At 36.9% G+C, this 24,854-nt stretch overlaps 1 protein-coding gene across 1 annotated transcript in view; it reads right to left on the bottom strand.

Moving 5' to 3' along the window:
- Positions 1–24,854, bottom strand: part of LOC123529507 (guanine nucleotide-binding protein G(i) subunit alpha) — a 64,730-nt gene that overhangs the window by 15,123 nt on the left and 24,753 nt on the right. The window contains exons 4-5 of the mRNA XM_045309867.2: positions 21,085–21,242; positions 7,768–7,896 (exon numbers count right to left, since the gene is read on the bottom strand). Coding sequence (XP_045165802.1) covers positions 7,768–7,896; positions 21,085–21,242 — 287 coding nt within the window. The remainder of the gene's footprint in view (positions 1–7,767; positions 7,897–21,084; positions 21,243–24,854) is intronic.

The raw sequence follows: 24,854 nt of genomic DNA, 5'->3' as shown, positions 1-24,854 counted from the left end.
GATTGCTGGACTGCCTGCTGAAATTCAATAGCAAGTTTTGGTGCCTCAGTTGCATTAACATGGTCAGAGGGAGCTTCATGTCTCGTCATTGATCATGATTGATGTGGTTTTATATATAGAGCAACCAGTTAAGATAAGATAAGATAATATTTATTTAACGTCGGTTATACATAAAACTAAAAGTTATAAAATAAGCTTGAAGCTTATATCCGACATAAAACTGTTTTTCTTCTTGTTATCAACACATGGTTTACAATATAAAACACCATCAGATTCATATAGCCAAGGCCAGAGTTTAAACCAATTAGACTGAATTTTTCTAATGTGTTTTTAAGTAGATGCAGTTGTTTCAGGCTCTGACTGACTAGACTTTTCTTGATCAACCTTGGTAGGCTCGGTCTCGGATAATGTCATTTTTCGGTGCCTCGTTATTGTTGACATCCTTTTGCATAAAATTAAATGGTAACTTCTGTTGACCTTTAATGGGCAACAATTTTCTCTTTCTGGAGGTCATGCTTGAAAACTTACATAAACAAGAGGACCATGATGGTCCTGAATCGCTCACCTCTTCCCGCATGACCCAGTTTTGAGTATGACGTTGTTTTTTCTATTATTTGACATAGTGACCTAGTTTTTGAGCTCATGTGACCCAGTTTTGAACTTGACCTAGATATTATCAAGATAAAAATTCTATCCAATTTCCATGAAGATCCATTGAAAAATATGGTCTCTAGAGAGGTCAAAAGATTTTAATAATTTTATACCTACTGACCTAGTTTCTGACCGCAGTTGACCCAGTTTCAAACTTGACCTAGATATCATCAAGATGAACATTCAGACCAACTTTCATACAGATCCCATGAAAAGTATGGCCTCTAGAGAGGTCACAAGGTTTTTTTATTATTTGACCTACTGACCTAGTTTTTTAAGGCACATGACCCAGTTTCAAACTTGTCCTAGATATCATCAAGGTGAACATTCTGACCAATTTTTATGGAGATCCATTCACAAGTATGGTCTCTGGAGAGGTCACAAGGTTTTTCTATTTTTAGACCTAATGACCTAGTTTTTGATGGCACATGACCTGTTTCGAACTTGACCTAGATATCATCAAGATGAACTTCAGACCAATTTTCATACAGATCCCATGAAAAATATGGCCTCTAGAGAGGTCACAAGGTTTTTCTATTATTTGACCTACTAACCTAGTTTTTGACCGCACGTGACCCACTTTCGAACTTGACCTAGATATCATCAAGGTGAACATTCTGACCAATTTTCATGAAGATCTCATGAAATATATGGCCTCTAGAGAGGTCACAAGGTTTCTCTATTTTTAGACCTACTGACCTAGTTTTTGACCGCACATGACCCAGTTTCGAACTTGACCTAGATATCATCAAGATGAACATTCGGACCAACTTTCATACAGATCCCATGAAAAATATGGCCTCTAGAGAGGTCACAAGGTTTTTCTATTATTTGACCTACTGACCTAGTTTTTGATGGCACGTGACCCAGTTTCGAACTTGACCTAGATATTATCAAGGCGAACGTTTTGACCAATTTTCATGAAGATCTTGTGAAATATATGGCCTCTAGAGAGGTCACAAGGTTTTTCTATTTTTAGACCTACTGACCTAGTTTTTGATGGCACGTCACCCAGTTTCGAACTTGACCTAGAAATCATCAAGGTGAACATTCTGACCAAGTTTCATGAAGATCTTGTGAAATATATGGCCTCTAGAGAGGTCACAAGGTTTTTCTATTTTTAGACCTACTGACCTAGTTTTTGACGGCACGTATCCCAGTTTTAAACTTGACCTAGATATCATCAAGATGAACATTCTGACCAACTTTCATAAAGATCCCATGAAAAATGTGACCTCTAGAGTGGTCACAAGCAAAAGTTTACGGACGCACGCACGGACGGACGCACGGACGGACAACGGACGACGGACACCGCGCGATCACAAAAGCTCACCTTGTCACTTTGTGACAGGTGAGCTAAAAACGAAGACTAGAAAGAAATATTCTCCCAAAACAAACGTTTCTTAATACCGGAAGCGCTTTCACTACGCGCACAAGTTACGTCCCTTTACATCAGATTCGTACTCAAAAATATTCGAAATTTCGTCTTTTCGCGTTTTTATGCGACGCAGGGCGCACCAGCGCTTAAACTCGTGAGACATTTTTCATTTTTATGTGACTATGGCGCATGGCGCATGGGTTTCCCAGTCACTGTTGCTAAGGTTCATTTGTTGGTTTGTTTTGGGTTTAACACCGTTTTTCAACAGTATTTCTGTTATGTAACAGCGAGTTTTTACCAGTACAAACCTGTTCAATGCAAGTAACTGCCAACTTCCCCACATGAATCTGAGATGGAGGACAAATGATTTCAGTCACAATATCTTTTATCAAATCATCATGGAGAACATACGCCTCACCAGAGACCAAACTTAAGACCCTGCAAACTGTAGATCTTCGCTGTCCCTACTGTGCTAAGCGAGCTGGCTAAGTTTCAAGATAATGCAATCCTCTTACAACAAATTCACTTCATTATATGTGAGAAATTACCCAATTTTCAAATGAAAGATTTTCAAGTCAAGTAAACTCAAAACATCTTTCATTGAATGCTGTATGATACAGCCCTACTCCAAGCTAGTAAACGTGATCAACCTGGCCTGCTGAAAGCTGGTTGCTCTACCCAGTTACGTATTCCAGGTCTGTAATAGTGCCTGAACACACTACTGGGGTTCTTCCGCCAAAATTAAAACCAGACAGTTTCAAAATGACCTAGATATCTAGGCAATAATACCTTAAATAAGCTGTAAAGCATCTACATAATACATAAATGAGTTTTTGGACTTGTTTAACATTTTATTTTTTTGTATTTGAGGTTTACATGCATCATGGCAGTAGTAATGAAATCCTCGTGTGCTTAAATATTATAGTTGCATCTTAGTATCACTGATACATAGCTGTATTTGTCACAAAAAGTTTGTGTTATCTTAAAAGCTCACAAAGAAAGAGGAAGTAAAAACACATTCACAAATTTCTGATAAGAAAAAAAAATCTTTGTGCATTTGTTTGATTTGAGGTTAGCCCAGTTTTTCAGCAGTTCATATTGTCATAAACTAATAAACATACTGCATCATCCCTGCTTTTATCATCTCTGCATTATATGGGCTTATAAAGATCCTTTTACTGTAGTATTAGAAAATATTTGTTTCCTGAAACAAACTCATGATGTACTATTTACACGAATGGTGTCACCCTAAGTAAACAAGAGCTCTTAGAACACGAATTGCCCCCCTTGATGCATTCAGTAACTGCACAAGGAACTGAAATTATTTGGTCACTGTGCACTGGACGTTTGACGTACTAACCTCAAATCAATCGTTAGGGGTCATTTACCAGTCGTAAGTGACCTCCGTATCAAATTTGACCTTAGACCAAAGCATTCTTTAGTTATCTGGCAAAAAAAGTTCTACAGTTCTGAGTCAATGTGACCTTGACTTTTGACCTACTGGCCTCAAAATCAATTGGGGTCATCTGCTGGTCATGATCAACTCCCTATTAAGTTTCGTGATCCTAGGCCCAAGTTATCTCAAGTTATCATCTGAACACAGTTTAACTGTTCCAGGTCACTGTGACCTTGACCTTTAACCTACGGATCTCAAAATCAATAGGGGTCATCTGCTGGTCAGATGACCTGGTCATGACCAATCACCCTATCAACTTTCAAGATCCTAGGACAAAGGGTTCTTGAGTCATCATCCGGAAACAGATTGGTCTACGGACGGACCGACTGATTGACATCTGCGAAATAATATACCCTTCCTTCTTCGAAGGGGGACATAAAAATAGTTTGTGTACACATAAAATTCACATATATTCCTTTTTATTTCTTATCTTTACCATGGTTTTTATCAAAATTTAACCACTTTACCCACACATCTTGTCCTTAGTGGCAAAGAACCTTTGAACATGTTTAACATGAAAATAGCTATATAAATTTGGTATAACATAATAATTAGGACTAAATACTTTTATATAAAAGAGCATTTTTTTTTATATTCTTGCAAGCAATTAAATACACATAACCTTATGCCTGTTGGCAGCAAGTGATTTTGCATTTGTAACCAGTGCAGACCAAGATCTGCCTGCACAGACGAGCAGGCTGATTATGGTCTGCACTGTTCGCTATTCAGTCAGTAAATTTTCAGTGAACACCCCTTTGAATAATATATGGTGCTGCCCAAATTGAATGATGGACTAGTCCATTTTAGAAATTTAGGGTGAACATTAAAAGATTTGCTAAAGAGTCTTCCTTGACAAAAATATCAAAGATATTACTGAATGTCCTTTAAAATAAATTCACTGAAAACAGTGTGTTTATAAGGATATTATGTACTATAAGGTCATAAGGTCTCAGTAATCCATTGAAAAACAAGGTGAAAAAAAAAACTATTTTCATAACTTAGTATCTAATATACCCTTAATGTCTTAACATAATTATGTAAAATAGGAGCCCAAATTTGAATATTTTATCTTCATCTATAAAGTTTTGCTTTAAAACTGTGTCTAATGTGACAAACAAGTTTTCAGCATGAAAAACAAAACTTAAACCTAAATCCATGACAAAAACAAGTTGTTTGTCCCAAAGTTGCAATAAACAGTTTTCTAAACTGTTTTGTCAGTTCAGAAGTATATCGTTAACAATACTCCCACAAAAGAATGTGCAACTATTTTCTCTAAATAATGATTGCATAATTACAGATGAGCCGTGCCATGAGAAAACAAACATAGTGGCTTTGCGAACAGCATGGATCCAGACCAGCCTGCGCATCCACGCAGTCTGGTCAGGATCCATGCTGTTCGCTAACAGTTTCTCCAATTCCAGTAGGCTTTAAAAGCAAACAGCATGGAGCCTGACCAGACTGCGCGGATGCGCAGGCTGGTCTGGATCCAGGCTGGTCGCATACCCACTATGTTGGTTTTGTCATGGCGCGGCTCATATGATTTTGGTATTCTCAAGCAACTATGCTTATTATGTATTCAACAATATTTGCAACAATATAAGAGACATTCCATGAAACAGTACCTTACAAACAAAGTATTAAAGGCATACGCTAGAATTCCCTGTATATGAGATGGGTGAAATTTTTCCCAATAATATAATTTCTTTATACCTTGGACATTGAAGGATAATCATCTAAAAAACAAAAATATGCATTAAAAATCATAGGTCACCAGTATTGAGTTATCTGCCCTTGAAAACAGCATTTAGGGGGACCGATTGTCCTTCAGTATTAGCGGTGTTCCCTTTGGCGATAATTATCGGGTAATTGTCGCCAAAGTTTCAAAGTCGGGGACATCTATTCTGACCATTTTCTGAATTCATATTCTGAATCAATTCTAGTAACTAATTTTGCTGAAAAATTAAAATTCAGCTGTACAGATGTTTTCAGATACCTCTCCCTGTTTAGCATACATACTTTAGCACTTTAATCATCTTTGGGTAAGTGTATCAAAAATATATATCTGCTCTTTAAAATGGAGAATGTTCTCTGCCTATGGCTGGCCAATTCATGATCACAACAATTACGAAATTTTTCATTGTCCTGGCAGTACATCATTAGACACCAAGAAATATTTCAGGTTCTACAAGAAGCCTGACTGGCGGGGGTTGGGTCTTGTTAAGGATGTACGATCAAATTTTTTCTAACGTTAAGAATTTGTTCATACTTTAAGAGCCTGAAGAACATTAGTTTACAAGACAAACAAGAGAAGAAAAAGCATAGGTCACCGAACTCGTTTTAATTTCATAGGGCATTTTCTACACCCACTGTTTAAGCATTTCTGAAATTTTGTAAAATTGAAATAATGGTGGTACTTTACAAAACATATAATATCCCATTTAATGTTATAGGGATTTCATGTCTTACAGATTAATATGAATACAAGGTGATGTCAGTATTATATAAGCATAAATGTCACTAACAAATCTCTTTCATTTTTACATGTTGACACAATTACCGCACCCACTTTATTTTCAATGGAAAAATGTATTTAGATCTACAAAAAAAAATTCTGAAGGTAAGATTTTAAAAATATTTTGCAGCTTTAATGACACACCAAAATGCTTTAAAATGGAAAGAAAAAAAGTAGGGGTCACCGTGCATCTAAGAGATTTATTAAGAAAAAGTTGTCAAAAACTAGTGAATTTTGATATTTTGTGTTCCTTTTTATTTAATTTATATTTTCTAGATAAAATAAAGTGATATCTTGAAATTTTTTACTTCAGTTATAGCTTATCATTATATGTGTCAGTAAGGAAAATATCAACACCAAACCTGATCTACTTTCATAGATATTTGAAATTACCTACCCCTACCCCGTTGTAAAACTTACGTCAATTTTAGGCAAATGCCAGCCAAAAATAAGGGTGAAAATTTGTTTTCGCAAAAAGCAGAATCAATTTGCTTAAATGGTACTTTATTAGCCATATTTTAATGCTTTAGCATTAATTTTCGGCAAAACTTTTGTTGCAAAGCAATATTTGAAGAAACATTTTTCAAAATGGCGGATATCCTGAAAAAAACGCTCGTACATCCTTAAGGAAAACCTTGATACTATTAGGGTTATTTGAAAAGTCTGCTTTAAAGCATACTATACAGTAACCAAGGTACCCCTACCCACTTTTTAATTGTAAATGATTGACAAGCTATTATTATTCCTACAATACAAAATACAAAATAGCGGATATAATTCAAACATGACAGAACTAATTCCAGACGAGCTAGGGATGTCCTCAACATATTTTCCATATCAAATTTAGTATTGCCTCTAGCATGACTCTTGAGTTAAGGATCCTTGGCCATAGAGAACAGATTTTTCATTTGGTCCAACAGCTTCCCCCAGAGTGCCAGTTTGCAAACTAGCAGCTGTGTCATAAGATTCTTCATCAAAAGTAATAAAAGTAATCATATAATTATACATGAAAGTCTTGGGAAAGGTTTGCTGTTACTACCATATTGCTACATAGTAATTTAGTCTATTTCAGTCTTCCGATTCCGATTCTTCTGATTAATCGATTCCGCTTCAGCCATACGATTCTCAGCACTATTCAATATCCAAAGTTTGAAGAAATTCTATTATTGGGAAAAATTTCGCCTCAAATTCTAGCCTACGCCTTTAAGTCTAAAAACAATTATAAAATGTAGTATATATAATATTCTTGGCTGAGGAAATATGGGTGCAGCCTGGTATTGGTGAAAGCAACTAATTTTATTACAGGAGTGGTCACAACACTATGATTTTCAGTAGAATGTATGTAGGTTCTTTTTACCAGTTCTACATTTTCTTCTTTTTCTATGCAGCAAAACGCAGGGGTAGGTTGAGGAATATTTATGTATAAATAGTCTGGAGAATGCCTCCATATGGGTGATTCAGGAAGACTGTTGATAATTGTAGTGAGTGGGACAGTGCAAGATACAGAAAATACTGTAACTCCACAAGCTTCCCTTGTTCCTTAGTGCACCAGATATAAAGCTCCCAAACACAGGACTCTTATCCCAATGTTAGTAATTTCTATATGGAGGTGCAGGGTCTTGATTCAAGACTCCTGTGTTCATAGTCAACCAGTGTCACCACTGGACCACTCTGTTTGCTCTTTACAAGGTGAAGGTAAAGTCTCAAACATTTATCTTGACAGTTTTTTACTCTTTGGTGACAAAACACACAAAGGTTTACAACACTTACTTGAAATGTAAATCTTTAAATGTAAAGTGAGTTTCCACAATACCAGTTGTCTTCACTCTTGTTCTCAATACGTCTTGTTCTGTTGGGATATAATTTGGTAATGATATTCTGTCCAATGCACTCAGGTAACTGAAAAAAAATTAGATTCAATCTAATTTTGTTGCACACAGGATTATTTCGTTCTATTATATGTTAACTTTACTAAGAAGGTATGCACCGTATTATTTGTTTTTGTCAGGTTTAATGATACATTCACTCAATTATAGTCACATGGTGACGTTCCAGCTTATCGTGAGAAAGGAAGACCCCACAAGTGCCCATCTGAAAATTATTTCAGACAAAGGCACCTGGACAGAACCACTGACTTTCTGTAAACCAGCGTGATGACTTATGCACATGAAAGAAATAACCCCAAGCAAGGTTTCCTACCCACAGCGATAACTGGAATGTTTGTTTGTTTGTTTTGGGTTTAACGCCGTTTTTCAACAGTATTTCAGTCATGTAACGGCGGGCAGTTAACCTAACCAGTGTTCCAGGATTCTGTACCAGTACAAACCTGTTCTCCGTAAGTAACTGCCAACTTCCCCACATGAATCAGAGGTGGAGGACTAATGATTTCAGACACAATGTCGTTTATCAAATAGTCACGGAGAACATATGCCCCGCCAGAGGATCGAACTCACGATCTCGCGATCCATAGATCGCCGCTCTCCCTATTGAGCTAAGCGGGCAGGTGATAACTGGAATGAGATTCAAGGTCAGCAATGTTTACTGTACAACCAGAAGCCCCTAATGTGCATGTGCACAAAACATTACTTCAGTATTAGGCAAAGTTACGAAGTATGATACTTCAAACTTTACTTCAAGAAAAACTTGAATACTGAAGGAAAAATTGTTTCTGAAAAAAAAAAAAAAAAAAAAACAAACATTTATGTCATTTCTATCACAGGGAGAAATCTATTCTGTTCTGCTCAAATCAAGCTTGCAAAACTTAGAAAATGAAGAATGTACTACTGTTATTGTAAGTTCTGCTGACACATATCTGAAAATACTGCAGTACAGACCAAAACATGATAATTATACCATGGTATGAATATTATAAAGATTGCCAAGAAGAATCTTCTTCAAGCATTTTGATTGATCATACATTTTTTATTTGAACTGTGAAAAAAACAAACAGAGTCAATGCATCACATTTTGTTTTATCTGTCATAGCTAAATACCACTGATATATCTGCCAAGTAAGAAGAGATTTTGTGTTCAACCTTCATTATCTTCCTACTTCGGTTTTTAAGTATACACTACAGTATGACCTTTTGTTTAATATCACATCTTTGTTCATACAGTAAACAGGCATCTTAATAAGACTGCATTGTCAATTGAACAATATGAAATAGTGTTCAAGTATGTTGGATATCCCATTTGTATATATATTTTTTTTCAGACAAGTCATATTTTCTGTTCTATTAAAGGGATAAAAAGAATAACTTTCAGATTTTTTTGGAAAATAACATATATGAAATAGACTAGGTGAGATTATATTGATTATAAAATGCAACAGCAACATTATCATATTTTGTTGGGTTTTTTTGTTGTTGTTTTATGCAAATGTGTTTTAAGAACATTTTTTGACAAAATATTTCTACATGTACTAATTAGTTTGAAATTTTTCTTGTTCTCCTAGTTAAAAATATATGGAAGCCTATTCTTCAATGAGCTCAATGCTGATGTAAGAAAACAAGACTAAAAGTTAAAAGACTTCAAAACGCAACAAGAGCTATCAAAGGACAGCCTCAATAGCCTAGTGGTAGAGCGTCAGCTTCGAGTGCAGGAGGTCGTGGGTTCGATCCCCGACCGCGTCATACCAAAGACGTGAAAAAGGGTACCAGCAGCAGCCCTTGCTTGGCGCTCAGCATTAAAAGGGAAACTGGCCTCTTCTCTCATACCCTCATGGCGATGGATTCCATCAGGAATGAGTTGTCGAGAGTGATTAATATAAGTTGTAGAGCTTCCTTCACAATCGACTTAAAATAAATTATGTATTTATAAAACAAAGGACAGCCAACTAAATGCACATTAAAGCTGAGGCATAATTTTGTAAATATGCAAAACAAAGTTATGGTGCCTATACAATGCATGTCAGCTCATCACAGTGGACAAGTATGTGAAGTTTTAATCCATTCTCATTAGTACTGAGATACCAGCTTACATACAAAGTCTTTACCAAAATTGCGGAGTCAAAAAAGGGCATGATTTTGTAAACAAGAGGGCCATGATGGCCCTATATCGCTCACCTGTTATCACTGCACTTGAGGACAAGAAGGTCCTCAGAAAAAATATCTAAGTCCAAAGGACAGTAACAACAAAGGGAAGAAATTTAACCAAAAAGAAAAAAAAAAATTCTTACAAGGTACAGATATGTCAAAATACACCTAAAAATTGGAGGTACCATCCATGTTGTACCACAGAAAAGTGGTCTCGGTTTTTCCCTACGGCCAATAATAAAAAAGTTACTAAAAATAAGCTATTTATAGTAACGTAAAAGGGAAGTAATTAAAAAAAATTATTGTAAGTGAACAAAAGAAGGATCTGCCAAATAAATCTGTTGACATAAATGAAATTTCAGATCAACATCTTCATTAGTTACGGAGATATACCCATTTTAATTTGAAATAAAGGGAGGTAATTTGATATAAATCAGTCCATAGTTATCTACTCTGGCTCAGTCCAACTAATGACAATAATGAAATTTCAAATAAGTCCTATAAGTACTTACTGATATAAATCCATTTTGATTACAATCAGGGGAGGTAATCAGATATAAAAGAACTCTGAACCTATGCGTGGATCAGATTTGTCAAGGAATCCAAGAATTATTGTTGTTGAAGTTATTTTGGAAGTTTGTATCAAATAAAACCATAAATGAAGTCTCTATATGGCTGCAAAAGCCAAGATAGCCAATTTTGGACCTTTAAGGGGCCATAACTCTGGAACCCATGAAGAAATCTGGCCAGTTTGAGAAAGGAACCAAGATCTTGTGGTGATACAAGTTGTGTGCAAGTTTGGTTAAAATCGAATCATAAATGAAGCTGCTATTGTGCAGACAAGGTCAAAATAGCTAATTTTGGCCCTTTCAGGGGCCATAACTTTGGAACCCATTGTGGGATCTGGCTGGTTCAACTAAGAAATCAAGATCTTATGGTGACACAAGTTTTGTGCAAGTTTGATTAAATTCAAATCATAAATGAAGCTGCTATTGTGCAGACAAGGTCAAAATAGCTAGTTCTGGCCCTTTCAGGGGACATAACTGTGGAACCCATAATGGAATCTCGCCAGTTCAAGAAAGGAACCAAGATCTTATGGTGATACAAGTTGTATGCCAGTTTGGTTAAAATAAATTCATAAATGAAGCTGCTATTGTGCAGACAAGGTCAAAACAGCTAATTCTGGCCCTTTCAGGGGCCATAACTCTGGAACCCATATTGGAATCTGGCCAGTTCAAGGAAGGAACCAAGATCTTACAGTGATACAAGTTGTGTGCCAGTTTGGTAAAAATCAAATCATAAATAAAGCTGCTACTGTGCAGACAAGGTCAAAATAGCTAATTTTGGCCCTTTCAGGGGCCATAACTCTGGAACCCATAACGGGATCTGGCCAGTTCAAGAAAGGAACCGAGATCTTATGGTGATACAAGTTGTGTGCAAGTTTGGTTAAAACTAGAGCTATCACTAAAGGTGATGAATGTACCCCCCGCATGCACTGACACAGTACATTGCAATTTGACACACACAAGACTGCATAATTATGTGGACTGTATGTATATAGACTGTATGTATACAGTATAGTAACAAAAAACAAAGTCCCATAACTATGCAGGATATTTATCTAAAAGAATGTAACATGCCCCATGCACAACTAGGGTTGGTACTGATCACTTGTGTGAAGTTTCATTAAATTATGTGCAAGGGTTTGGTAGATTAGGCACGCACAAGATTGCATATGTAGACTGTATGTACATAGTATGTTAACAAGAAATAAAGTCCCATAACTCTGCAATTTTTGTCGCTGAAAGAACCTAACATGCCCCATGCACAACTACTGTTGTTACTGATCAGTTGTGTGAAGTTTCATTAAATTGTGTCAAGGGGATGAGGAGAGATGGTGCGCACAAGATTGTGTCTATGTCTACAGTATAGTAACAAAAAAAACAAAGTCCCATAACTCTGGAATTTTTTTTTCTGAAAGAACCTTACATGCCCCATGCACAACTACTGTTGTTACTGATCACTTGTGTGAAGTTTCATTGAATTGTGTCAAGGGGATGAGGAGAGATGGTGCGCACAAGATTGTGTCTATGTATATATTATAGTAACAAAAAAACAAAGTTCCATAACTCTGCAAATTTTTTTTCTAAAAGAACCTAACATGCCCCATGCACAACTACTGTTGGTACTGATCACTTGTGTGAAGTTTCATTAAATTGTGTCCAGGGAATGAGGAGAGATGGTGCGCACAAGATTGTGTCTATGTATATAGTATAGTAACAAAAAAACAAAGTCCCATAACTCTGAAAATTCTTTTTCTAAAAGAACCTAACATGCCCCATGCACAACTACTGTTGGTACTGGTCACTTGTGTGAAGTTTCATTAAATTCTGTCAAGGGGATAAGGAGAGATGGTGCGCACAAGAATGCGTCTACGGACAGACGACCAGACGGACAGACAGACAGACAGACAGACAACCTGAAACCAGTATACCCCCCCTTACAACTTTGTTGTCGGGGGGTACAATAAAATCATAAATGAAACCACTATCCTGCAGACAAGGAATTGTTGACACACGCACGCACGCACGCACGGACTGACGACGGACAAAGGGTGATCACAAAAGCTCACCTTGTCACTATGTGACAGGTGAGCTAAAAAGCACAACTGAGTTATGGAACCTGTGTAATGTAAGTGAGTTCATAACAGTGCCCAAGTATGTGAAGTTTCAATCCATAACCTCAAATGGTTACTAAGATATCAGCTTACATACAAACCCTTAACCAAATTGGGACACCGATGCCAAAGCCAACGAGTGGGCGAGTCCAATAGCTCCAACTATTTTCGAAAAGTCAAGCTAAAACTGAAGGGAATGATATTACTTTCATGAGTGATTACGTGTGAAACTTACACACATATCAAATAACAAGGCCAAATTTTGGTTTACATGTTTCCGCTAACATTACCTCTGATCTCTACGAACTATTTATTTATTCAACACTTAACCCTGCGGAAGGAAAAGCCATCACACTTGTGATACTGTTTTCGAGTGGCTGGCATTCCCACCATATGGTATTATTTACAAATAAAGACATAAATCTAACCATGTCCCCGATATGACACTTTTATATAAACTAATCAATAGCGTATTACAATATTTAATACTTAACACACATAAATATAACAATGGTAAACAAGTAACAAACAGCAGTTGGTCGTAATTTTGCAGTTCAGGTAATGCAGTGGAAAAAATATATCACTTGTCATGTAAAACAGCTGTATCCATTGTTGATAATGTGGTGACAATTAATTTCACAGATATTTTGACCGCTAGATTTATTATTTTGTGACTCGAGTTTAACAGTCACCAGTATTTCAGGTATATAACAACAATCATGTTACCTAACCAGTGTTCCTGGGAGCTGCACGTAACCGTCAACTTCTCAACAAAACTGATGTGGTAAAAGGGGAATGTATAAGCAGAATCACATGGGGATTGCAACTTTTTCATGACAGGCTTCTTACACAGTTAAGGACTTTTTTGCAATGGGCCTTAAAAAAATGTAACAATGACTTTAAAGGCTCATAATACCTTTGTTTGAAATATGGCTGCCTCATTTTTTGTCATGAATATAAGGTATATTAATTTCTTGTGAAATTCCATTTCCAATAATTGTTTTCTCTAATAGTTGTCAAAGGTATGAATACTGATGCAATACTATGTTTTATTAAATCTATTTCTTTTTATAACCTCACTTTATGGCTCTAACAGTAAAAGTTCATGTGCAGCATTAAAAGTAGCACTTTTCTAAACATGTAATTATGCATAACATCTATATGGACAGCTGTTTCATCTGTTTAAAATATAAAATTTTAAGCATCATGGAACTTTAAAAGTGGCTAAAACTGGTAAAAACTAGAGCTATCACTAAAGGTGATGAATGTACCCCCCTCCCCCCCACCCCGCATGCACTGACACAGTACATTGCAATTTGACGCACACAAGATTGCATAATTATGTGGACTGTATGTATATAGACTGTATGTATACAGTATAGTAACAAAAAACAAAGTCCCATAACTATGCAGAATATTTATCTAAAAGAGTGTAACATGCACCATGCACAACTAGGGTTGGTACTGATCACTTGTGTGAAGTTTCATTACATTGTGTGCAAGGGTTCGGAAGATTAGGTGCGCACAAGATTGCATATGCAGACTGTATGTACATAGTATGTTAACAAGAAACAAAGTACCATAACTCTGCAATTTTTGTTGTTGAAAGAACCTAACATGCCCCATGCACAACTACTGTTGTTACTGATCATTTGTGTGAAGTTTCATTAAATTGTGTCAAGGGGATGATGAGAGATGGTGCGCACAAGATTGCATATGCAGACTGTATGTACATAGTATGTTAACAAGAAACAAAGTCCCATAACTCTGCAATTTTGTTGTTGAAAGAACCTAACATGCGCTATGCACAACTACTGTTGTTACTGATCATTTGTGTGAGGTTTCATTAAATTGTGTCAAGGGGATGAGGAGAGATGGTGCGCACAAGATTGTATTTATGTATATAGTATAGTAACAAAAAACAAACTGCAATTTTTTTTTCTGAAAGAACCTAACATGTCCCATGCACAACTACTGTTGTTACTGATCACTTGTGTGAAGTTTCATTAAATTGTTTCAAGGGGATGAGGAGAGATGGTGCGCACAAGATTGCATATGCAGACTGTATGTACATAGTATGTTAACAAGAAACAAAGTCCCATACCTCTGCAATTTTGTTGTTGAAAGAACCTAACATGCCCCATGCACAACTACTGTTGTTACTGATCACTTGTGTGAAGTTTCATTAAATTGTGTCAAGGGGATGAAGAAAGATGGTGCGCACAAGAATGTGTCTACGGACGGACAGACAACCTGAAATAAAACCAGTATACACCACCCCTCTTACAACTTTGTTGTCGGGGGTACAAAAAGATCTGTTCACTTCATGTTATGATATTTTATCTAATCACGCATCTCATACACAATTTGGGCATTTATATAATTGAAACGAAATTTTAAAATCTTTGGATCAGCATGACTGTGGGGTTCGAAAGTCAATAAAAAAGTTAGTGAACTTATGCCATAATTTTTTCTGCAGGTATAACATTTCAGAAACAAGAACAGTCTATAAGACAGCGTGCTCGACTTTTCTCAGTGCTCATCCTAGGTCAAAATTTTAGGGAGAAGTGACATCTCCCTCCAATGAATATAGGGAGAAATCGACAAATTTAAGGAGAAGATTCGCCTATATATCCACTTTCTACAGGGTCTTGCTATAACTTATAAACAGTAATTATTTAAGGAAATTGAATGTTGCATTATCATTTTTATGAATTTCTAAATAAAGTACAAACTAAGTTACAAAAAAGTTGCCTTTAAATTTTTATCCGAAATTTACATGTCCAAAACTCGTAAATTTATCAGGTGCACGATAGGAACTGCCTTGAAAATTTTCATTCATGTTTCGATTCTCGTGATTTAATAATGCCAGATTCTTGCATCAATTTGTTCAGATTTTTACATTTAATTGATTTTTTTATTAATCTTTTCGAAAATAATACCAACTTGTAGATATTGGCGATCTTTTTACAATATTTTGTACGGCAGTTCAGACGTCCGTGGAATCGTTTTTACCCATGGCGCCCGGGCAATTCATTTAGAGAAATTGGCCGTATTTGAAATAATTTTTAAAGTAATTTTTAATTAAATCAAGAAATAATATACAATTGTCGTGAAATTGGTCCTTTTCTTGTTTACATACGTTTCGGTTAATTAATCGAGTACTCTTCAGCTGAATTGTTACAAACAAAAATTAGTAAACATTGAAGGCTGTGACCAGCTAAACCTTGTAAAATGTAAGTTGTTTAATGTTTAAATATGATCAGAAAATAGTAATCTTATACCCCCATCACACCAAGCTCGTTTTCAGTACGTTCTAAAAAAAGTAGCTGAACGGGCTCAAACTGTGTGGCAACGGAACAAACGCAGTAGCGACGTTCTACAGTCTGTCTAAGAACTTTATGGACTGGCTCCGACGGGGTTGAACGGGAATGATGCTCCAGAACTTTGAGCCTACTCAAAAATTTCTGCCGATCATTCCGTCCTACAGTTAGACGGACTGACAACGTACTTAAAACGAGATGGACGTACTAAGAACTGAATCACCGTACGTCGATTGTACTTGAGACGTAGTAGGACCTAATCGGGGTCCTATTAAGTACGTGTGCACACCGACCGGATCCGTTTGTAGCTCGTTTAACCCGTTCACAGAAAGACTTAACTCGACCGCATTACATCCTTAGTGCGTCGTTATTCCATCTGAATACGATCAAAATAAAATACTAAGTTTGCAATACGTTTCAAAACAGTTCTAAGAGTTTACAATACGTTCTCAGCACGATCCGCACGTTTTTAATACGTTTAGTACGTTTATTCGCAGTTCCTACAACGTCGATCCCGTATGCAGTACAATTGCACAAGTTAGGGTATAAATACATGCCGTTGTCGTACAGGTTCAAGATTTGGGCACAAGATTTAACCAAGTTTATGCCTTTTGGTTTCTGACTCTGTCCTCCTTCATCTTCGGACTTGGAGACAGAGTCGTCAGAAGGTGCAGGGAATGTATTAAGACACTCATCCTCTCAACTTTTACGTTCAGGAGCTGACTCAGGAGACTGTATCGGCTTTTGTAAGACGTTGGTTTTTTACTGCTTTAACACTTTACACCTTCTCTGTATGGCTTCACTTTTCTTTGGAGTCATATTGATACTTGCCTATTGCTGTAGATTTTTTTGTGTCTTGAGAGGTTGAAGAGACAAACGAGAAGGAGAACTGGGCGAAACGTGATGGCTTTTGATAGCCATCGGGCCAGAACGTGATTGCAATTTACGTTCTGAACGTACTAGGGAGAGATGAGGACGTATTCAGAACGAGTTGAACTGTCTGTGAACGAGTTGGTCGAGTTAACAACTAGTTAGAACGTATTTCAACGTACTCGGAACGAAGTAGGACTAGTTACGAACTTCTTTAATCTGACTATAGACGGACTTTGACTGCCTACAAACGGTGTTCACATGAGGTGAATGGGCATTTTTTCCGAACAGAACTTACTATAAACATACTTCAGACGGGATAAAGACGCAATGAATGTATCAAGAACTGTTTAAGAACTAACTATGTTCGCGTTATGGATATTTTCCGGCCAAATTCCATACGTTCTAGCCAGATCGCAGCCCGTTTTACAATATTTTAGGACGGGTTAGGACGTTTTGAGAACTAGTTTGGTGTGATGGGGGCATTACTTCGATGTAAATGACAAGGGCCAGATGTAAGTATATACAGGTAAAATGGTATTCGAAAGTACTGTTATAAGGCAGTCTATGTAAAAGTCAGAGGTATTTCCGTAGGCGAGTGACGTCATACGGCCATATAAATACACACTGCGCATCCAGTTTGGACAGATCGTCTTGGGAGCTCAAAGAGTGTACATCGAAGAGAAACTGGAGAAATAATTTATAATAAATAAGCCATAATTATAACTGGGACTTTGGTAATAAATAATTTAGGTGAGGCACCCTCATATTTGCAGCTTCGACTCATCCTTGCTGGGTCCTCTTGATAGCTATATTGTTTTAGTGGTCCGGGTCGCAGTATAAGCTGATGGTTTAAGGTTATAGTGCTGAACCTTGGTAGGTCTGAGACAAGGTTTAAAACATAGTTTGAGACAAGGTTTGAAACATAGGTTTAAGTGAAAATTGTTAGTTGTTTGAGACGTTTGTTTTAAAATAGTGTTAAGGTTTGGACCTAGGTGGGTTGTGGAAAGGTCAGTCCCTCATCCTTGCAGTGTATGCTCATACTTGTGGAGTTTCCAATCCATATACTCATTCTAGGTCGAGTGGTTCATGACAGTGTTGAAACGTACGGTTTGAAACAGCTGGTTAAAGGTCATAAATTTAGGTTGTTGGAAACCAGCTTGTGTACAATAAGGACCGCATAGTAAATTGATAATCTGCTTGATTTTTAGTTAATTTATGTTTCAAACAATCATTTACAAATCATTGGTCAAACCAATCAAAAGCAAGGCAGCTTAAGTAAAATTCATTATACAAGTTTTATACCAATCAAAAGCAGATAGCTTAAGGAAAATTATATATATAAACAGTTTAATAGTTAGTTACGCTCGGTACACGTGACACAATTGATGCATAAGATCATACACTCGTTAATTTTATTGGTTTTTTACACTCCGAATAAAAATTTTCAAAATGGCGGCAGCTTACAATATCATCAATAGTGGGATAATACTGATATTAACGCTACGATTGGCTGAAGAATGACAGGCGAGTAGGCGAGGTTGACCATGGATTTATTGGTAGTTTAATCTAGAATATGCATAAAGTTTTACAACTTTAAGTAAACAGATTACAACACTCTGAAAAACTCGGCGATTCAGATTTCGCTCGAAGGCAATAATCAGGGGAAGTGGCCGACTTCACAGCGACGATATCGCTCAAATCTCCTTGTAGGATGATCCCTGAGTGCCTGACTCTCAATTAGAGCTTTGCTAGTAAAAACTTCATAAAACTTTATACAAACAAGAGGACCATGATATTCCTGAATCGCTCACCTCTTCCCACATGACCAAGTTTTGAGTATGACGTCGTTTTTTCTATTATTTGACATAGTGACCTAGTTTTTGAGCTCATGTGACCCAGTTTTGAACTTGACCTAGATATTATCAAGATAAAAACTCTGACCAATTTACAAGAAGATCCATTGAAAAATATGGTCTCTAGAGAGGTCACAAGGTTTTTCTATTATTTGACCTATTGACCTATTTTTCGAAGGTACGTGACCCTGTTTTGAATTTTACCTAGATACCATCAAGGTGAACATTCTCACTAATTTTCATGAAGATCTCATGAAAAATATGGCCTCTAGAGAGGTCACAAGGTTTTTCTATTTTTATACCTACTGGCCTAGTTTTTGACCGCATGTAACCCAGTTTCGAAACTGACCTAGATATCATCAAGGTGAACATTCAGATCAATTTTCATCAAGATCCATTGAAAAATATGGCCTCTAGAGAGGTCAAAAGATTTTAATAATTTTAGACCTCAGGGTTCATACAAACAAGGCCAAGTCAAATTCAAGGACTTTTTAAGGACTTTTCAAGCACTAGTCTTATAGTTTTCAAGGACTTATTTATAAATAATACATACACAGATTTGTAAATTCTAGCCGCTATTCACTGACGCCATTTTAGTCAGGGGAGACAACGCTAACAGAAGGTACGAAACATTCGTACCCAACTTCACTTTCGTCCCGAACACATTCGACCTTTTTCATTACGGCGTTTTCGTAGCTCTGCCCATTGCTCGAAACTTGCCGATTTTATGCTGAAAGATTTACTTTTGATTTTCAGGGAGATTTTAATTGTCTAGCATACGAGAAAATAAGAAATTCAAGTACTTTTCAAGGTCTTTGGGCAATTTTCAAGCACTTTTCAAGACAAATTTTGTTTTCAAGGACTTTTCAAGACTGCCCTTCATTTTCAAGTACTTTTCAAGCCTGTGCGAACCCTGGACCTACTGACCTAGTTTTTGACCGCAGTTGACCCAGTTTCAAACTTGACCTAGATATCATCAAGATGAACATTCAGACCAACTTTCATACAGATCCCATGATAAGTATGGCCTCTAGAGAGGTCACAAGGGTTTTTTATTATTTGACCTACTGACCTAATTGTTTAAGGTACGTGACCCAGTTTCAAACTTGACCTAGATATTATCAAGGTGAACATTCTGACCAATTTGTATGGAGACCCATTCACAAGTATGGCCTCTAGAGAGGTCACAAGGTTTTTCTATTTTTAGACCTACTGACCTAGTTTTTGACCGCACTTGACCCAGTTTCGAACTTGACCTAGATATCATCAAGATGAACATTCAGACCAACTTTCATACAGATCCCATGAAAAATATGGCGTTTAGAGAGGTCACAAGGTTTTTCTATTATTTGACCTACTGACCTAGTTTTTAAAGGCACGTGACCCACTTTCGAAACTGACCTAGATATCATCAAGATGAACATTCAGACCAACTTTCATACAGATCCCATGAAAAATATGGCCTCTAGAGAGGTCACAAGGTTTTTCTATTATTTGACCTACTGACCTAGTTTTTGACGGCACGTAACCCTCTTTCAAACTTGGTCTAGATATCATCAAGGTGAACATTCTGACCAATTTTCATGAAGATCTCCTGAAAAATATGGCCTCTAGAGAGGTCACAAGGTTTTTCTATTTTTAGACCTACTGACCTAGTTTTTGAACGCATATGACCCAGTTTCGAACTTGACCTAGATATCATCAAGATGAACATTCAGACAAACTTTCATACAGATCCCATGAAAAATGTGGCCTTTAGAGAGGTCACAAGGTTTTTCTATTATTTGACCTACTGACCTAGTTTTTGATGGCACGTGACCCAGTTTCGAACTTGACCTAGATATCATCAAGATGAACGTTCTGACCAATTTTCATGAAGATCTTGTGAAATATATGGCCTCTAGAGAGGTCACAAGGTTTTTCTATTTTTAGACCTACTGACCTAGTTTTTGACGGCACATGACCCAGTTTCAAACTTGACCTAGATATCATCAAGGTGAACATTCTGACCAATTTTCATGAAGATCTTATGAAATATATGGCCTCTAGAGAGGTCACAAGGTTTTTCTATTTTTAGACCTACTGACCTAGTTTTTGAAGGCACGTGACCCAGTTCCGAACTTGACCTAGATATCATCAAGATGAACATTCTGACCAACTTTCATAAAGATCCCATGAAAAATGTGACCTCTAGAGTGGTCACAAGCAAAAGTTTACGGACGCACGCACGCACGGACGGACGACGCGCTATCACAAAAGCTCACCTTGTCACTTTCTGACAGGTGAGCTAAAAATTTTAAGTTAAAAAGGGACATAAGATGACATACTATTCTGCAGAATCATTCAACTGGTACTCTCTAGATCTGCCCACGCACTGCGCGACACCAGAGTCATTCCACAATCTCTTCATGATAGCTGCCAGCTCGCCTGATAAATCACCTTCGTCAGCATTTCCCGCCAATGCAAAAAATTGTCTAGAATCATCCTGAAAATAACAAGAGCTTTGTAAGACAGCCAAGCTCGACTATTCGAAATATTGTCACAGAAGCAGGAAATTATTACCCAAAATGTTAAATATCAAAAGAGTTTTAAGTTCGAAACGGGACATAATTTGACCAAATACATATCAGAGTTATGGGACTTGATGCTATCAACTAGTTTAATAACCCCGAAGACACATTTGAAGTTTCAATTCAATATCTGCATTAGTTTTGGAGAAGGTAACTTGCATGTAAAACTTTAACCAGAATTTTCTAAGTCCAAAAGGGGGCATAATTTGCTCAAAATACATGTTAGAGTAATGGAACCTGACCCAGTGAGGTTGGTAATTGACCTAGAAAAAGAATAAATAAGTTTCAAAGCTATATGCCTTTAAATGATAGCTGTATGTACTTGCATGCAAAAACTTAACCAAGGTGTGACGCCGACGCCAGGGTGAGTAGAATAGCTAGACTATTCTTCGAATAGTCGAGCTAAAAATTAATGAAAACAAATTTTATAATCAAACCGGACTGGAATGAGGAATTAAATATAAAGACCACAGAAATATTACTATGGCAACTGCATACAAGGGGGAATAAACAGGAGACGACATTTTGGCTTTAAATTCCATGCAAACCAAAGAGAAAGGAGTTTAAATATCTTATTTTCCATCCAATACATATAAATGCATATCCTAGGATATTCCCCACCCCCACCCTACACAGGTGTAGAGTGAAAACCTCTTTTCAAGACCATAAATATAATGCACATGAAAAAAGTTGTTATGACATGTAAAACATAAAATATCTAGGACACTACTGAATAGAAAAAAATACTGAGCAGTCAAATGAAAAGTAACCTGACCTGGTATTTTGAGAATGAAATAGTATTGGCAATTACCATATAAGATCAAGTTAATCCATTCAGCAGAAAGTGTGGGAGATGTGCCAGAAACTGTACAAATCAATACTGTGAGATCACTTTCCACTTTTCTATGATTTTTTTTACCAGTCAGCATGTTGCTCCTATAAAAATTATGTTTTTTTCCCTTCTAATTTTCAGTATCAATTTGAAATAAACATTCTTTAAATATCATGGAAGTAAATAAAATATCATCATGCCTCTACAGTAGATTAAAGTTAAACAAGAGCTGTCACTAATGGTGACAAATGCCCCCGTAGCGACTTGACCTTTGACCTGGTGACCTTGACCTTTGATGTGGTGACCCCAAAGTCAATAGGGGTCGTGTACTCAATAAGTACTATTAGCATGTAAAGTTTGAAGGTCCTGGATGCAGTGGTTCGCGAGTAAAGTGCCTTCATGCAAAAAATTAACATTGGCCCCTGTGACCTTGACCTTTGACCTGGTGACCCCAAAGTTAGTAGGGGTTGTGCACTCAATAAGAACTATCAGTATGTGAAGTTTGAAGGTCCTTGGTGCAGTGGTTCGAGAGTAAAGTACCTTCATGCAAAAAGTTAACGTTGGCCCCTGTGACCTTGACCTTTGACCTGGTGACCCCAAAGTCAGTAGGGGTCGTGTCCTCGATGAGTACTATCAGCACGTAAAGTTTGAAGGTCCTGGGTGCATTGATTCGCGAGTAAAGTGCCTTCATGCAAAAAGTTAACATTGGCCCCTGTGACCTTGACCTTTGACCTGGTAATCCAAAGTCAGTAGGGGTCATGTACTCAATAAGTACTATCAGCATGTGAAGTTTGAAGGTCCTGGGTGCAATGGTTCGCCAGTAAAGTGCCTTCATGCAAAAAGTTAACGTTGTGACTAATGAACAAACGGACAGTTGAAAACTAATATGCCTCCCTTCGGGTGCATAAAAATATGCAGGGTTACATATGCAGAGCTCCAGATAGGCTGCGTATTTGTGTATTTATGCAATTAAGTTGCAGAAAACCCAACTGAATTCATACAATGTGCGTACTGAAGCGCAATTAGAATTCCTAATACCAAATTCATTAAAAATTGCTTGCATATCGCATTTTTCATATTAAAGAATGGGTACGATACTTTAACGCTAGACAACAAACTGGTTATACATTACGACAAAACAGGTAGCTATTTATCGGAAAAAGCACAGGACCATTCAGTTTGATTCATGTTATTTTGAGGCTTTGAAAACAAAAAGTTACACCGATAAAATGACCACTTCTAGTACTAAAAGGTTGCAGAAAAACATTGTTGCAGCACAAACAAACTAAATAGAAGGATATTTTGTTGTTCAGCAAAGACAGTTTATCTGTTTGTGACAATATAGTGCCACTGATACTGGCCGACATCTTACGGGAGAGCACATATTGCGGTGAATACATCGTTCCAGATATTGTGGATGAATTGTTCTCCGATTGCTTTTAACCATTAGCCTGCAGTGCAGACCAAGATCAGATCGCATGGATGTGCAGGCTGCTCTTGGTCTGCACGGGTTGCAATGGCAGAATCACTTGCTGCCAGCAGGCTAAAGGTTAAAGAGCAAAAAAATACGATGGAACAAAAGTATCCCATAAAACATTAAACGATTGAAAAAAAATATCCTTGGTTAAAGTTACACATAATTAGAACTATCAATTAAAATACACATGTTTACCTTGCTTATTGGCATGCAGAAAAATAGGGGCCATAATTCAGTCAAAATGCTTGATAGAGTTGCCTCCTCCTTTTTACAGACTGAGGTCATGATGGTAAACAAGTATGCAAAATATGAAAGCAATATCTCAATGGACTTTGAAAATATTTTAGGTGGTACGCAAACTTTAACATTTGTGTGACGCTAACGCTGGGGCGAGTAGGATAGCTCCCCTATTCTTCGAATAGTCGAGCTAAAAATGTCAATACTGCAATGTACTTTTGCATGTCCTGGGTTGTCAGTACAAGAAGAGTGGGATCTGATCAGAGTATATATTTGGGTTCATATTACAGGTCAAATGAATGACTTCAACTATCATTAAAACTTATCCTGCTGAGTAGGCCATAAAACCTCTAATTTGTCAAGCCAGGCTACTGTAAATAGAATTTCTTCATTGCTCTCATCAGAAGACTACCAAAATTTCATAAATCTTAGAACAGATGTCTGTTGGCCTGTCTAAGCTCAAATTTCAAACATCAGGACAATATTTGTTCACCCTTTTCAGCAGCAAGTTGTCATCTGTCCATCCATCACTGTGTCTACACACACAGTCATGTTTCCCAGTTGAAACCAATAAATTAATATTCATGTAAATTTGCCCATTTAATAAAATGTAGCTACAGGAGCTGTGTGCGTCATAATTAGTTAGTTACACACTAAGCCCTATGTCCAATGACTAATGGGCAGATAAGTTTACATCTCCCAGTAAGTTTGTCAACAGCATGAACAATGCACTTGCACATAATGGACTATCGCCAAACACAGCTTGAAACTACTTTAAATAGATAAAACATGTACATTTGTATCCTCCTATCTTTTTGAAGTGGACAAACTGTGGGTTTTTTAATCAACATGACAACAGGCAATTTAAGATAGCTGTTATAAAACTTGGAAACTACCTATATATGTATAACATAAGTGTCATCATACCATAATTACATTATTTCTAATTCCAAGTCATAACCATAGTAATTGACTGTTATG

The sequence above is a fragment of the Mercenaria mercenaria genome, chromosome 13 (assembly GCF_021730395.1).
Source record: "Mercenaria mercenaria strain notata chromosome 13, MADL_Memer_1, whole genome shotgun sequence".
Lineage (NCBI taxonomy): Eukaryota > Metazoa > Mollusca > Bivalvia > Venerida > Veneridae > Mercenaria > Mercenaria mercenaria.
Note: the sequence above shows the minus strand (reverse complement) of the source record. Positions and strands in the feature narration are given on the sequence as shown.